Genomic DNA, 16,909 nt, shown 5'->3' with positions numbered 1-16,909 from the left:
TGGAATATTGGAGGAATTGTTGCGTATACATTTTATATGCCTTCGTGTTTCTAGTACTTGTGTCTTCAGTTGTGATTTTTTATTTGATCTTTGACAAAAAGGTGCCTTTGACTGCCCTCTCTGTATACACTTGAGTTGTGGTGTTGGTAGTGCGGATTAACTGAAATGCTTCGAGAACATCTTTTATTAGCAAAAAAGCTGAGAGAGACCTCTTTCAATTGTCCCTAAAACAATATAGGCAAAAAATACTTTCTGCTGGAAAAAGCAAAGAAATTCGTTGTTACGGAAGATATTAATAAAAAAAACCAACCCAGAAACTAGTCCGTTTAACTTTCTTACTGAAATGCGTGTGCAGTTTTTTGGCATAGATTCTGTTCCTAATTTAGTACGTTAGGCATGTTTCAGAAATAGGTCGTCTGTTAAATTCGGACATGGTCCATACTGAGAAGTGAGGCTGAGAGAAGAGGAAGGTCATTGTCGATTCTTTCTATTTTTCCTGATCCTTGGCTGTGTATTGTAGGAAAGAAGAATCACTGTGGTGCATGTGGCAAGAAACACGGTGAAAATCAAATGCTTTCTTTGTCCTATAAACATCCTTAGAATAATTTTAAGAAACAAAAACCAAATCACATGAGAGTTTGTTTTTAAGGCTACTCCACAGCTGAGTGTTCCTTCCAATTCTTACATCATCTTTATGTTTAATATTTTTTTTCCAGAGAAATTATCACTTTTGTTTACAGTCTGTATCTTGTATTCATAGCTACATTTCTTAGGCCTGTTCCAGCGTGTTCTTGTTTCCTTTCGTTATAAAACTAGATCCACCTAGAATCACTTACAACAAAACCATTTTCTAAGGTTTGTTTCTGGGTATTGTGTCATTAGAAAGTCCTTTTCGTCGTTTGGAAGAGGAGTGGAAGAGACATTTTCATTGATGCCTTTGTTGAGAGAAAATTAAGTTTTTTGTTTGCTCACTCTCTATTTATGGAGAATTTGTAAATAGCCTGTTCTGTTTAACTGGGTTAACTTTTAAATGCTATGTACAGAGATGTAGAAATAGTATTTTTTTAAAAGTTGTGGTTTATTTTCCAAATTTGTAAACAATTGCATATTGTTAATTTATCGTTAGTATTTAAATTTGGGCACGCAATCTTTAGTAATATACAAAAATGGGCAATTTCTTGAAAATGGCTCTTAAACTCGGCTCTGAAAAAAGGTATTTGAAGGTAGTACTGCAACAGCAATATGCTCTGTAAATTATAACAATTAGAATTGATATGTTTAGTTTAATAAGTATTTTAAGGTAAAAGAAACCAAATCTTTGTTAGACCAGTCTGTGAAACTGGGTAGACAGAACACTGATCAACATTTATACTCCTTATTAATCTTGATATCATAGGCCTACTTGTTCCTTTCCTGAAGCCATTCTTTGACATCATAAAGTAACAGTGTTACTGCTTTTAGGGGTAGTTGCAAGATTAGGATGAACCTCAAGAAATTTAGAGACAACACATAAACTGTCCTTGTTGTGAAGAATTGCATTTGCTTTTATTTCTTTCCAAGTTTTAAAATTGCATGTTGGGGATCTTTTTCTGGTCACATCTTTCTGTATGATTTGTAAGATAAAGGTGGTTACAGGTAACATGCAAGATACCGTACCTATTTATTTTTAAATAAGCGTAGGTGATACGTGCAACTTATGCAGAAAATCGTCCATTCTGTAAACAAGTGGCTTATATATTTGTTTTTTATTTTTCAGCTGTACTTTCAGGTTTCCCAGCACAAACATCAAGATAACATTCACAGCTCTGTCCAATGAAAAGAGAGAAAAACAGGAGGCCCCGGAGTCCCCAGTGAAGCCTGTGCAACCCCAGATCTCTCCCCTAACAATAAACATTCCAGACAACATGGCTCACCTGATCAGCCCTCTCCCTTCTCCCACAGGAACCATCAGGTATTTAAACCCTGCAGATTGGGTTTAGGGCAGTGCATGGTTACAGACTTGAGACAGCTTTCAAATTCATTGTAAGGATCTTGCTTTTGTGGTAAAAGTTTAGTAGAAGTTCAGCATAACCTGCCTTGGATAAAGTCACCATTCTGCTAAGAAGACATTGGCAGCCTTTAATACTCCAATTCAATATATTATATGTGTAACAGTTTGCTTAGGAGCCTGGCATTCTTCAAAGAGCAAAGCAGCATACCTTTTTCTTATATTCCAGGTGATCTGAGTTGCTTTTTACTATTGCATGCTTATGGTAGCACTTTAAATGAGCTAAGTCTAAATTATACCATTTTTAAACAGTCTGATAGTCACTGTCCCCCTGAAGTTTATCATCAGAAAAAATGTTTTTGGTCATTGTTAGTGTGAAAAACAGACTGATCTCTTGCTCCAGAAGATTTGTCATTGCTGGAAGTGAACAGATGTTTTTCTCTAAACTCATCCTACACTGGTTTGTGTAGGGATTTTTTTTTCCGCAGGGGAGGTTAATCTGGGTTTTCTATGTGCTGTGCTACTTAGTTTGGTAATTGTAGCCATTGTTGGACCTGTTATTTGGGACCAAACTCAATTAAACATAAGCAAACTGTGGTCACAGACTGGGAAATTTAGTTTAGATACATTTTTTACAACTCTAGTATAAAGTTGAGGAGCAAAAACTGCATTTAAAGGCACTGAAACTTGTTTCAAAGTCACGACTTTGGAAGTTCCCCCCCCCCCCCACTTCCTGTGTCTTTACTTGAGTGAAGGTCTGTTAATGCTTGATTTTTTAAAATGTAGATCTTGTTAATGAAATTTGAATGTAAGGGTAATTGACTTCTTTCATGCTTGCCAAGATCTTGATCTCAGTATTGTAGTGTTTAATGAGATCTGTATAAATGGTGAAAGTAGAGAGAAAAGAGTTCTAGATGTGACTGTATAACAGGTTTGCTTTCTTATTAAAATTCAGGGAAAGCATATCTTGCCCAAGAAATGAGAGAGTAGCTCATAAATATTTCAGATAATATCACATATATCACCACAGTCCTTACCTCACTACGAATTTTGTAATTCTGTTCAGAGCTTTCATGCACCTGTTGAGTGTAGTTTATTATTAAAAAAAAAAGATGACAGTTTTGAGTCTATTTTGAGAGCAAAGCTTGACAGTTTCTCTTCAAATCATCCTATTTTGTAGAAGACTTGTAAACTTGCTTTGATTATACCATATGTGTTGCTTTGTCAATATATGCTAAAGTGAGCACAGTAGAGGGATATTGTCAGTTGATATGTGAAAACATAGAACAGCAGTGACCTATATTTAAAAAAATAAATTAGTTACATGATTTGGCTTTAATCAAGGATTCTTCCATACAACACTTCAAAAATCCCATCTCCGTTCTGTAATGTATCACTAGTAGCAAATTGTTGGTGCTGGTTTTCTCATGATGTGAAACTTAACTTGAAGAATGTTTTTTTTAATGTATGTATTGCCCAATCCACAGTGCCTGCCTTGTTTCTGTACATAAAAAGGGAGGTTCCAAAAACGTGAGAGGCCAGGCAGACAAGACTTGGCAGATGTAAATTTGTTAAGGCTTTATTGTGTAAATCTAAATAACATTCTCTAGCTTTATTTGTTACTTGACGTTTTGAACCATAGATTCAGGTACAGTTAAGGATTGTCTTCGGAGATGAGGCTAGCTCTGGAGGCACAGTTGGCTTTGCCATTTAAGTACTTCGAATTCCTGAGGACTGTGGTGAAATCAGTTACAATATGAATTTCTGAGAAGTTCGTGTCCTTGTAGAGAGCTGCCAGATTTTTTTTTGGGGGAAGGAGACTGACATCACCCACTGACTGTCTCTTTCCTGTTGGCTAAATAGAAACTGTAGAAGAAAACCAGCTTTGTGCAGCTGTGGTTCCTATGGACTGTGCAAGGCAGGGGGACAACCGTTAGAAAGATGTTACAGTGGAATTATATTCAATTTTACCTTTGTTTTTCTGTGATGGATAGCAAAACGTGAGCTATCAAGAGCCGCCTCTTTTGTTCATTTGACACTATTTTTTGCTTTGTAATGGTATATCTGCTCTGGCCTATGCTGTGTTAAATTAGTACTGATCAATCCCATTTATAGACAGGTTAATGATTTTTATACGTATATATGTGTTTATATGTGCACATATCTGTAAACACTTAAAATAATGATGTTTTAGATTTAAATGAGAATCAACCCTTTTTTTTTTTCTTCACAGCTCGCTATATTTTCTCAAATGTGCAGAGATACTGCACAGGAGAGATGATCTTTTTTGAGCAGACCAAATACAAGCATATGGCAGAAATTTCATGCAAGATGTGTTTCTTGTTTCAGATGACTGTCTTAAAATTTGTGGTTGCTTATGTAGGTAAAGTGGACTTTTCTATTGGCGAATCTTACACAAATACAATATAACCTAATAAATCAGTTAATCCTTTTTCCTTTGAGGAGAGAAGCCTGAGCTTCATTTGACAGGTTTCTTCCTGCAGTGATTTTAATTCCCATGGATGAGTTAGAAAGGCTTGCAAGATGAGGTTTATAATGGAAATACTGACAGCCCCTTAACTGTAGTCTGGAAGCTCTGGTTGTGGGCTTTTCTGCAATAAGAGCTTTTTGATTAGACATAATGTGGTGATATACTGTATAACAAAATAGTAGGATCTTCGTTTTATGTTCTACAGTGCTGCAAATTCCTGCCCATCTAGCCCCCGTGGTGCAGGCTCTTCAGGGTACAAAATGAGTCGTGTAATACCATCTGACCTACATTTAATGGCTGACAATTCCCAGTCAGAAAATGACAAGGAAGCATCGGGTGGAGATAGCCCAAAGGTAAATGTTGTTTGAAATCAATCCCATAAATTACATCTTAAGTAAATGTAAGAGTTCTGAAATTTTGGTTGCTGAAGTGTGTGCGCTAAGTCGTAATTTAACATTACAGATGTAAAAACGATTTGTAGGTTTTAGTGATCAGATGTGAGATTTATTTACTTGTTTATTTACTGCTCCTCCCTTTGGGGGAGGGTCTGTATGTATTTTCAGTTATGTATCTGTTTATAGGCTGTTGAAAATTCTTTACTGTTGTTTCTCCAAATTTGTAATGTTATCTTAAAATCTGATAATCTGAAGAGCAAACTTATCTTAGTTTCTTTTCCACCTCAAGGTTTTGGTCATCCAAAAGTGTTTCAAATCAAGTTAACAGTGTTTTGTAACTTGATTTAGAAAGAGATGCATTTATCTTTAAAGTTTACTGATGCAGACTTTTTTCTTTTTCTCATACAGGACGACTCTAAGCCACCTTACTCCTATGCACAGTTAATAGTACAAGCAATTACAATGGCACCTGATAAGCAGCTTACACTAAATGGAATTTATACGCACATAACTAAAAATTACCCGTACTACAGGACAGCAGACAAGGGCTGGCAGGTAAATTTGATTTTTGGAATGTTGGTTTTTTTTTTTTTTTTTAGTTGTGAGTAATACTGGCAGCTGTAAATGGTCAGAAGAGGTCAATTGGTGAGCCTAACAGCCCTTCATAAGTAGAATTTGTCAAATGGGTGTGTTGTCTCTTTCCTGATTGTAAGTTCTCCTACAAAGTAGGCAATTTGCATTATTCTGTATTTGAAACATTGCTTCATTCATGGAATGGTGTTCTCGAAACCTTTAGGAGGGATGCATACAGGCTTCTGGGGAAGAGAAGTACAACTGGCACTGTGGATTTAAATATGCGTATACTATCTAGGAACCTAGTTGTGTTCTGTAACTTGCAATTGGGTAAACATCCGTATTGCTATCGTGAGAGTAAATTTAGATATTAAATGTTACAGGTTCAGTTTTGTTTGAGATCAGTGATCTTGACCATGCAATACAGTGAAGGAGCAAATGTGTTATCTGACGTTATCTTGCACTATTATGTACCTTTTTTCATTTGTGTGACATAGTCTATTTGTGAACTTAACCTTTTCTGTACTGACTTAGACCAAACCCTTCAATTCTGTAGAATTAATTTCAGCTTTCTTTTCATTTTTAAAGAGACCAGCCTCAGCATCTGCCAGGATGACTAACCGAGCATGAATCAGTCTGGCGTAGTCTTTCCAGATACGCATAAAGGTTCAATGCCTTTGCTGCTGTTTTTAGTTTCAAGCAAAGGACAGAGGAGCACAATTAGCAGGACTGGCCGGTTTGTCCGTGTGACGCTCAGACTGCACTGTCGATCACGGAGTATCAGTTTCACTGTGTTGCTGCTTAGTACAGTCATGATCCGCAGCAGAGGCATGCTCTGAAGTTATTTTCAGGGAAGTAAAATTTGGAGAGACTGGGGGAGGGGAAAAGTGAGGAAGTGTTAATAACTCCACATGCTGTACAAGTAGAACACTAAAGAATACGTGCCTTCTCGGTGGAGGAATAGGTTGTAAAATATTAATCACACACTAATTTGTCATAGGGCCTATATGAAACTTGAATCACTCTTAGAGGAATTCCAAGGTTAATGGAGAATGTAGCTGTTCCTAGCTTTTTGCTAATGGTTGGCTAGTAAAGGACTTGGCTGTTGTGGTTAGGAAGTCTCTTTTAAGAATTTTGTTTCCCTTTCACACATATGCAATGCAGAATCCTGGCTGCAGTCATACAGCAGATCTGTTTTAGCAACAAGATTCTGTTTATAAAATGGTGGTGTGCTTTTTGCTTCCTATTCTGAAATACCATGAATATCTGTGTGTATTATATTTCTTTGTGTAAGCAAACCAAAGCATGGAACCAAACATGCACATACACTGTAATGCATGGTTAAAGAATTCTGCCTTAGAACAGCGTATGTATTTAGATGGATACTACTTCACAAAACCAGGGTGATAGACACAACAGACATAGTATGTTCTGGAATAATTAATTAGCACCTATTCATAAAAAGAATTGGAAAAGCTGAAGATTAGATGCTCTTCAGTTATATAAAGCACTGCTATAACATTAGCAGGTCTACCTCATATGAGCCTTCCTCGTAATAGCTCTGCTCGCTTTTATCCATCAGGTATTAGATTGGAGTTAGAGTAACTTATAGATGTTTGAAATCATATTTGAGGCTATATATGCACGAATTATTCAAAACATATAGTACATATACATGTGTATAGTATCCAGATCCTATACCTAAATAGACAGTATTTGAGGTATTTATATCCTTTATTATGTAAAGGTCTCATTTTGTTGAGGACTTGAAGACTCCTCTTTGTGAACTTATTTTAGCAGGTACTTTTTGATCTACCCTTTTATTCTAGCATATGGAGAAATAAATACAATTTATAAACATGTTCTTGGCATCTTTCTAGTTCTGTTTCAATTTTTGGCAGGGAAAACCATTTCTGGTTTCATCACTTTGCATTTAAGAAACCATACATGGTTATCATTGCTTTAAGTTTTCCAAACTTGCCATCAGGGTCATGAACTCAGACATTTGAGCAGGATTTGCATTTCATTTTGCAAATTTTGAAGAACTTTTGTTAACATAAAGCTTCTTTTCTATTCCCCACTGTTATCCCACAAGTGTGTATGCTTACCATTTTCTTCTCATTCAGCAGTAATATTTAGAGATATTTTTAGGTTTATCTATCTTAAAAAAAACCCCAGAAACTACATGTGTGCAAAGCCCAGCACAGATACAGTCACTTTAGGGTGTTAGCAGTGTTCTACATCGCTCTGATCGAAGAGTCGTGTGTGTTACAGCAAAGCGAGGATAAAGTAGTGTACGAGCTAGAGTGAATCTGGCTGAGAGCTGTTTTAGGACCTACTGCCATTTGTTGTTTTTCTAGACACACTAAATCCTTGGCTCCTTTGTTGAGACAGACTGGACTGTGGGTGAACTCCCAACAATCTCACTGCATGTGGAACTTGTGTGATTTAACCTTTTCTTTCCATATTGTGCAACATTAACAGGATTATCTTATAAGACCAGAATCAGTATATGCTGTATTTTACTGGCCCTCCTACAGTGAACCGATACTTTCTTTCACACCTGGGGAAGGGTGGTGTGTGAAGACTGATAATTTTTCTTATTTCCTTTTTTTTTTAACACTGCATTATGCTCAAGTATTTGTAGTGTTTAACAGTTTACCATGTTTCTCATTAGAGAATTAAATGGGATTCCTGTTATTGCTGCATTGGCATACTGGTTTTTTAATTGTTGGGAAAGATTTGAAAAATGCAAGAGTCCTTTCAGGTTTATGGCACTGCCTTTGCAGTGCTCTGAGTTCTGTTGAATTAAGGCATTAAGGAGCTGAACCCCGAGTCTCCTTTAGTACAAACTGCTGCAGTAGGCCACATTCTGACTTGGAAAAATTATATGAATTCTACATATTTTTTTATGTTCCATAGAATTCAATACGCCACAATCTCTCTCTGAATCGTTATTTCATCAAAGTACCACGTTCCCAGGAAGAACCAGGCAAAGGCTCATTCTGGAGGATAGACCCTGCCTCTGAAAGCAAATTAATAGAGCAGGCTTTTAGGAAAAGGCGGCCTAGGGGAGTACCTTGCTTTAGAACCCCTCTGGGACCACTCTCTTCTAGGTAAGGAAAAACAGATGAACAAAAAGACTATGGCTGTTGTTTAATCTTCAGGCTGATACGGACTTGATAGTTTTGGATACAGTCACAAGTTTAGTGATTTAATTTCATCCAGACTCAATATTTGAATTCTGTATAGTTTACAAGGAGGCTGCCCCATGCATTAGGCTTGTTTTTATTGCTTGTTTTTAGCGTTAAAGAACTGACTCAGTTTGCATAACTAACTGTCAGATGGTTAATGTAAGCAAGCCTTGTTGTGCCCTTGGTTGGTTGGGGTTTTTTTTGTTGTTGTTTTTTGTTTGTTTTTTGTTGGTTGTTTTTTTTTACAGAACTGTAATTCTACTTTTTAACTGCCATCTACTGCATTTGCAGACAGAGATGACAATTATGTATTTAGTTTGATAATGTTCAAGCAGCATTCATGGTGGGGAAATAATGTGAGTTTAAATTACTCCCTCTGTAAAGTTACAGCCTTTCAGCTGGTGCAGATCTTTTATTACTTGCCCCCTAGACTGAGATTTGCTCATCATTCTTCTCCACCAGAAGAAATGTTCATGTTTCACAGATTGTTTAAGAGACCCTCCCTAGAAGGCATCCAGCCACTTCTTCTCCATTAACTATACCCGACATTTGCCTTTAAATCCTGTCCCTGTTTTAACAGAAGCTTTATAAAGATCGTCAGAACTGCTTTGGTTTAACTGTTCTTGCCGGAAGGCAGAGGTGCCCCCCTGTGGGCAGTGTGTGTTATGGTCTTTTTAGTGGAAGGTCACTGGCTTTCACAGTTCAGAAGTTAAACCATATCAGCTGCTGCTTTAATTTTTAAATACAGAAGTGCCCCAGCTTCTCCTAATCACTCTGGAGTGTTGTCTGCACACTCCAGTGGAGTCCAGACCCCCGAGAGTCTGTCCAGGGAAGGATCTCCAGTCCCGATGGAACCTGAGCCTAGTGCTATCCAGCCAAAACTAGCGGTAATACAAGAAGCGCGATTTGCACAGAGTGCCCCAGGTGAGGAATCCTGAAGTAAGCGTTTGGGAGTTGGAGGTGGGAGAGGGCTATTACCTAAATATTATAAGACTTCACATGTACACCAAAAAAACTGGTAAATAGTTAACCTTTTAACATTTAGAGCAAGACTTTGCTAAACACGTAAACATGCCAGGTAAATGCTGTTTGCACACATATGGACTGTTGTCTGTGTGCTCAACCTTGGTCACTTCGTTGCTAAGCAGAGATTGTACTTCTGTCTGGAATAGGACTGTACTGATTTGTAACTGTTGTCACTTCCTTTCAAAACATATTCTTTCTGGTTTAGAAAAATAAACAAACAAACCAGAAACTTTACGTTACATAGGTTACAGAAATAAGCAAATGTCTTGCCACACATCTGTGGTCATGTCATCCTTCCAAAGGTGAGGATAAAATGAATTTAAAGGATAAAGAGAGAGAGAATAAATTTGTGTGATAAGAATTTTCCTATTTTAAAAAAAAGAGCATAAGTTATGATGGGATAAGGATGTATTTGTTTAATTACCTTAGTTTATATACTTTTGCCATCAATTTTCTTGGTGATTTTTCTGGTGCTGCAGAAGTGCCAGTGACCATTCTGTGACAAAGGCAGACAGAGATGCCAGGCTTTCCCCAGCCTGTGAAGCTGAGTTTTGCCAATGCAGACACGCTCTACAAAACACTTCAAGGAAAGGAGTTTTACTAAATGAGTATTAGACATAGCTTTGGTAGTACAGCTGCTCTGGGGGGAAGGTGGCAGGGGGTGGCTTTTGCCCAAATGGTGTATGGGTCTTACTGAGCTAACACAGCACTTGCCTTGAATATGTGGCTTGGAATAGCCATGTGTCATAATCTTCATTGTCTGGTTTTATCTTTTGGATCATTCAGGTATTAGTGAAGGAGGTCGTTAATCCTCTGAAGTTTTAGTGTTAAGTTTAAAAGAATGACTGGCTTAAGAGAAATAATTAAAATTGGCAGCCTAATTTTTATCTCTTTCTTGGTAGGATCACCTCTATCTAGCCAACCAGTTTTAATTACCGTACAACGGCAGCTACCACAAACTATTAAACCTGTCACCTACACTGTTGCAACTCCTGTGACAACATCAACATCTCAGCAGCCTGTAGTTCAGACAGTTCATGTTGTCCACCAGATACCAGCTGTGTCTGTCACAAATGTGACTGGATTAGCACCAGCAAACACTTACACTGTAGCTGGACAGGCAGTAGTCACGCAAGCTGCAATGGTAACCCAGCCCAAGGTAGAACCTCAAGAGAATGGCGACCACAAGGAAGTGAAAGGTGAGAACCTGTGCGGTGGGTTGGTTTGTTAGCTCCTTTATACACCAGGGTTATTATTTGAAACTTTCTTCCATATGAACACCTGCCATATTTGGCTAAAACTGAAGATTTTTGCATCATAATGTCTTAGATATGTTGGAGCTAGTAATAAGACAATATATGTTTTCACTGGGGGTTGATTGAGTCAAAATAAATGGTTCTTTAACACTTTCTTGTTATTAGCAATGTTTTGTCTTTTCTTTTTCAGTTAAAGTGGAGCCTATACCTGCTATTAGTCATGCTACAATAGGAGCTGCTAGTCGTATCATTCAGACATCTCAGACCACACCCTTACAGACAGTAACTATAGTGCAACAGGCACCTCTAGGTCAACACCAGCTACCCATAAAAACTGTAACGCAGAACGGAACGCACATAGTACCCATCACCACTGCGATACAAGGACAAGGCAATGCTGGTATGTATTGTGTCCGTCTGTTCTGTGGCTCTGTATGTGTTAAAAATCTCAAAGTGGCCAGTGATGAATTTTTGAATTCTGGTCTCATGTCTGTCATAGTTATATTGAAAGCTAAGTTCTACCAAAAATTTAGATTACAGCCTTGTTAAGGGATTGTTCCCTCCTTGTTGGTAAGAACCAGTGTTTCTCCTCATTGATCATTACCTGAACAGCTATTTATTCTCTTTGTGGTCATTATAGGGATGTACTTAGTGGTGACAACCCGTCCTCCCTCCTCATTAAACCCAGGATATAAACAAGTTTTAAAAGAAGTTCCTGTAAAACAGTGCCATTAAAATGGTAACTGCTCCCCAGATGATTTGTCAAGAACCAACCAACAGGAAAACAAGACAGAACTTGCTTGTGGGTTGGCTTTTTGAACTGTTACTTTTTATTCTGTTTTTGTTGAACCTGTATTAAAAATGACAAAAATTCTGTAAGACTGTGAGATGATTCTTGTCTGAATACCATCTTTCTCCTCTCAGACTCAGCATTCTGAGTCAGTAGCAGCACTCCTTCATAATTTTCGTATATTCACACTTGTTCACAGAACGTTCAGTTTTGGTTTGCTTTGCAGGTGCGTACAGCCTGCTTTAACAGTTTCACTTTGAGACATGATCTGATACCGAAGTAGCTTTTTTGTCATAAAATATATTTACAGAAATAGTTTTAGGCTATCTTTTATCAATTTATTACCTGCATTTCTGCTCTGAAGTCTTTCTGATGGAGTGAATTATCTGCTTTGTTTCCTTTTTCCTCTTCTTCCATCACTGACATTTATAGGTCAGTGTTCTGTCTGCTTCCACTTCATTTCCAGCTTAGGTAAAGCAAAAGCAGTCACTGTCAGACTTCATATGCGCTTTTTTTGTCAGAAGGGATGTATGAATTGAGATGAGGGTCATGTGAAATATACTGAAAAGTTATTTTTCCAAAGTAAGAAATAATTCTGTCTGTTTTCCAGACTCCAAAAACTCAACTGGTTTCAACATGTTTTCTTTGGTAGGGAAGCCTCATGGCTGCTAGGCACGTTTGGCAGATGTGGCTGAACATCAGAGTTGTGGTGCTGCTCTCTGTTTTCACTACGTGTGATAGGCTTGCACTTGCAGTGGGGGGAGTTTTCACTCTGAGATTCCTGGGCTTAAATGTGTCATGAGATGTTCACATCTTGAACTGCCAGTGAGGTGTATGCAGGTCCTGGTCTCTCTGTTACGGTAACTCCTCAACCAGCAAGAAACCAGGTAATTCTCAGGCAAAGCATCTGAAGGTGGAACTAGGGCTGCAGAAATACAGATTTGTTTGTGTGTGTCTACAGATACGTCTGCATTCACACGTGTACATACATACGTCTGTGTTCACATGCATACATCTGTGCTTACACACACATTTGTGTGTGTGTGTGTGTGTTTGTCTCTGGAGAAAGAACATTTGATCAGTCTGAAAGCTAAGAAATCCAGAGCAACTACTGTTCTTCTAACATTTTGTATTTGCAGTAAGAGGGTGCTTTCAGCTCTTACTCTCAGCAAAACAGTTTGGCAGTGTATTTTAGTAGCTGTCAGTAACTGAAAGCTGTGAAGTCCAAGATGAAGTCAGGTCTCTTATTACAGAATAAAATCATGTGACTAGGTAGTCTTTATTTTGAATTTCAGTGTAGATTTTGAACATCATTGTTCTTTTGTGTATTTTGTGCTTCCATGTGTCAGTTGTGGCTGCAGCCAGGAAGTCTTTCATTGAACAGACCCTGGAGTGAATAATGCAGTAAAAGTCTTAATGCATTTTGAAGATGAGGGGTAAACTTCTTGGTTTTTATTTAAGCAGCAATAAATTTGCAGCAAGGCATTTTATTCAGAAGTAACTGTCTCTATAGCATCTACTCAGGAATTGTACAAGGAATAGCTTTTCCAGTAGAATGTGAGTGACTGTTGAGATACAAGAATAAAGTATTTTACAATTGCAGTGAAGCTTTTTGCGTCAGATGAATATCTTCAGAAGTATTTGTGCTACCAGTAAATACTAAGTACAAACCAGTTTTGTTACATGCAGAGATGTTATTCTGGGTATTCTCTAGGACAGCTTACTAAGAACAAATACAACAGGTTTAACAAATAAGCATTCCTTATGTTTAAGCTAGAGAATTATTACTAGCAGAGAATGCTGTAATAATGTCAGTGAAGTGATGGTGCTGAAGAAAGGGAGCTTGTGTGCAAAAAAAGCAGGTGGTTTGATGATGTTTAGATAAAGTTTCATGAAACGCAACAAAGAAGTATTAGTATTTTGCATTATTTGCAAAGACATTTGAATAGCTGCTTTAATAAATTCAGGGTTGATATTGAGAAATAGACTGCTAACAAGTGCAGAAGGAAGGGTATCTCAGGATGTCTCAGAAGGTTTAAAGGACTGTTAATGGTGACTTGCACTGTCTCTTCCATGGAATGAAAGAGATTAAAATCTTGTATAGGATGTTTGAACTGCATGCATTTCTGTTGATCCCATTCAGTTGTGCACTTGAATCTAATCAAGTACATCATTTCTTCATCCTACTGCTTGTTGAAGCACTGCCTATTCCTTACATTGTGGGTACATGTCTCATCGTCTGTCAGAGAGGAATTGCTGCTTGAGTCAGCTGCATCTCCCGGCTGTGTGATTGCGTAGCTTTTCTTAGATATTTTCTGGCCACAGCTGAATATGATGTGGCCGTGCTCTCCTTCCAGGCCAAGCAATGCAGTCTGTGGTGATCCATAGGCAAGGCCAGATTTTGCTGAAAGGAGATTTTGAATTCGCTTCCCAATTCTGTCACAAATTACGGTGTAGATTGGCTTTCAGGCATTTCATCTTTCTCTGTTTCCAGCTCCCCATTGGCAAAATGGAGATCCCTCCCCGTTCTCCCTCCTTTGTCCAAATCTGTGTGAATGTTGAGTGACTTGGGAAAATGTATTTTAGGTTTGTACAAAGATTAAACGATTGGACCTGAGTCTCAATTGGGATTGCTAATACCCCACGTAGTACAGATAAAGGAATTCTGCATTTTAAGGGAAATGCTAGTTCACTTTCAGCGTTGTCTGTTTTGACAGGGATTTAGGGTACTGAAGTTTTTATTATCCTTTTACAGCTGCTGCGAGTCCTTTGCATATGCTGGCAACCCATGCGTCTGCATCGGCATCTCTTCCGACAAAGCGCCAGAACGGAGACCAGTCAGAACAGCAGGAACTGAAACGTATCAAAACAGAAGACGGAGAGAGCATAGTCATAGCTGTTAACGTGGACACCCCATCTGTGGCAGTGAGTGATAAAGGCAGCCAGAACTAGAAACTTAGGGGAGTTTTCTTTTCTTTTCTTTTCTTTTTTTTTTTTTTAAATAAACTCCATGGTGCCAAAAGGAGACACTTAAATATAACACCTAAAATGTTGGAACATGTTCTCACGCAGTGGGGAAAGGGGCCCTGTGATCAGACTTCAACTTTCAGCACTGAAAAAATACCCAACACAGGTGGCCTTAAAACTTGGTAATTTAAAGTCAAACTGCAAACCATCTTGTTCCAGAGGCTGTGACCCCCGCTCCTCCCTGCCCCCTACTGAACTGTGCACACTGAGAAATACAGTGTTGGGGAGGGCTGCAGCTTTAAAAAAATCTTTATCAGATTATTTTAAGGACTGAGTATCTCAGTGTAACGGCAGCATGATAAGCGCTTAGTGTGAACTGGTTTCAAACGATTGTATATTCCTTAAAGGGAACAGAGGCAAGGAGCCATTTCCTCCATCTTGGCAGCTAGCCTTTCATAACGACCTACCCGATGCAGTTGTTGGTAGATATGCAGTATTTTGTTGTTCACATGTGGAATTAGAAATTTTTGAGGTGTATTTTCATTTCTTTGCAAAATAATGGGGTCTTTGACATTTCAAATCACTCCATTTCTACTCCGGAAACTTTGGAATCACACAATACTTTTCATGTGAAATTTTGTTTGGTAAAAAACTGAATGTAGGGTTTTTTTAACCAACGGAATGATTTACTTTTGTCTGTCCTGTTAAAGTTCAGATAAAGCTACTTTATTACATCTGCAAATTTTCATATTTTAGCAGTTGCCTGATAAATTTAATCAAATTTTATTACCATGTGTAGTGATCAAATGCTTCTTTGGGCTTGCATGTAACTGATTAGAAATTACAATGTAAATGAGCCGTTAACTGACGTAAAGAACTGCTATGAATTTGACCAGAGCTGCACTTATCTGTTTCTCTTTCTGCTACCTTTTGCTGTTTGTTACTTTGTGTTGACTTTGACTGTCCCTGGCATATTTTTCCAGTCTAAAGTAAAACAAGAGTCTCGCTTAATATTGTGTATGTTTAAGATAACAGACTGTTCTTCATTTAGAAAGATGAAATTCTTTATCATGAGTCCTTTTAAAAAGAGAGTAAAATTATCTTGTCAGAGGTATATTCGATATTTTTAAGCTTAAGCACCCATCGGTAGAAATTAATCTGACCAGTTTCTCCATAACACTTTTGATGTCATACACTGGCCTTTCGGGGTCTCCATTGAGAGCAGCTGTTGTGGTTTTCTAACAGTGGCTACCATATTATTATAATATTTTTTTTAAGTGTGTGTTCTGCAGTTGAACATTTTAAAATGTATTGGTAATTTCTCACTTTAATTGTGGTAATAGATTCCACTTTACATTTCAAAATTAAATCTAAACTTAAGGCTGCTGTTCAGTCTTTAATTCACATAACGTCTTATTTCCTCATGCAGTAAGGTGAGTGAGAGCTAGGTAGTCGGCTTACTTTGAATCTGATTTTTGTCATTTTCTGTAGTAACGATGCATTATTTATCTTTCCTTTTCCACTACGAAAGGAAAAACTGTGTTTTCATGATGGACTGAACAGTTTGGAGTGGTTTATTTAGGCAGCTTTTGGGAACTATTTACCTAAAGACCAAATATGAGAAATCTGTACAAGTTTTGTGTTCATCCACAAAATGGAACTGTTACAATGTCTCTGCAGATAATACATATTAAAAACTTATGAAAAAAACTCTACACAAGCTGAATTTATAACAGGCATTTTTAAAAAAGAAAAGAGCATAACCTGAAAAGAAACATTTCTGTAAAATTGCAACATTTTCTTTAGAGGTTTTAAAAAGAAAAAAAAAGTAAAGTTTTAACATACTTTTTTTAAGAAAAAAAAATCCAGTACTAGTAATTTAATTTGGTGTTGAATGAATTGACTAGAATGTGGTTTATTTTCAGAAGTGAGAATCTGTTCACAACTAGGGCTAGGTGAATAATAGTGTATAAGATTTTTTAAATAAAATTAAATTTTATTCAGCAAATTAAGTTGAAATTACTCAACAAGTGTGTTTGAAATATTTATCTGTGCTTTGGGGTGATAAATCCGATGTACGTTGGCAGTGCCAGAGGAGCGGTGTCAGCCCAGACAAGCCGAGGCGATCGTCCCTGCCGGTCACTGGTAGGCAGAGCTGTGCGTGGTGGCCTCCTGGGCAGAGGGGGAGATGGGAATGTGGTCTGGGGCCTGGTTCTTCAACGTGGGGGTG

The 16,909-nt window shown here is 37.8% G+C and overlaps 1 protein-coding gene across 1 annotated transcript; it reads left to right on the top strand.

Annotated features, from left to right (window-relative positions):
• Nucleotides 1–431: 431 nt before the first annotated feature.
• On the top strand, nt 432–14,708 carry FOXK2 (forkhead box K2). Its single transcript, XM_010188808.1, has 9 exons — nt 432–448; nt 1,757–1,951; nt 4,684–4,831; nt 5,282–5,428; nt 8,369–8,562; nt 9,389–9,564; nt 10,569–10,865; nt 11,113–11,322; nt 14,468–14,708. Exons 1-9 carry the CDS (start codon nt 432–434, stop codon nt 14,662–14,664), a joined length of 1,581 nt encoding a protein of 526 aa, XP_010187110.1. The 3' UTR covers nt 14,665–14,708.
• Nucleotides 14,709–16,909: the final 2,201 nt, after the last annotated feature.

This window comes from Mesitornis unicolor, unplaced genomic scaffold, assembly GCF_000695765.1.
Source record: "Mesitornis unicolor isolate BGI_N332 unplaced genomic scaffold, ASM69576v1 scaffold24797, whole genome shotgun sequence".
Taxonomy (NCBI): domain Eukaryota; kingdom Metazoa; phylum Chordata; class Aves; order Mesitornithiformes; family Mesitornithidae; genus Mesitornis; species Mesitornis unicolor.
The sequence above is the reverse complement of the archived record's forward strand: the minus strand, read 5'-3'. Positions and strand labels throughout refer to the sequence as shown.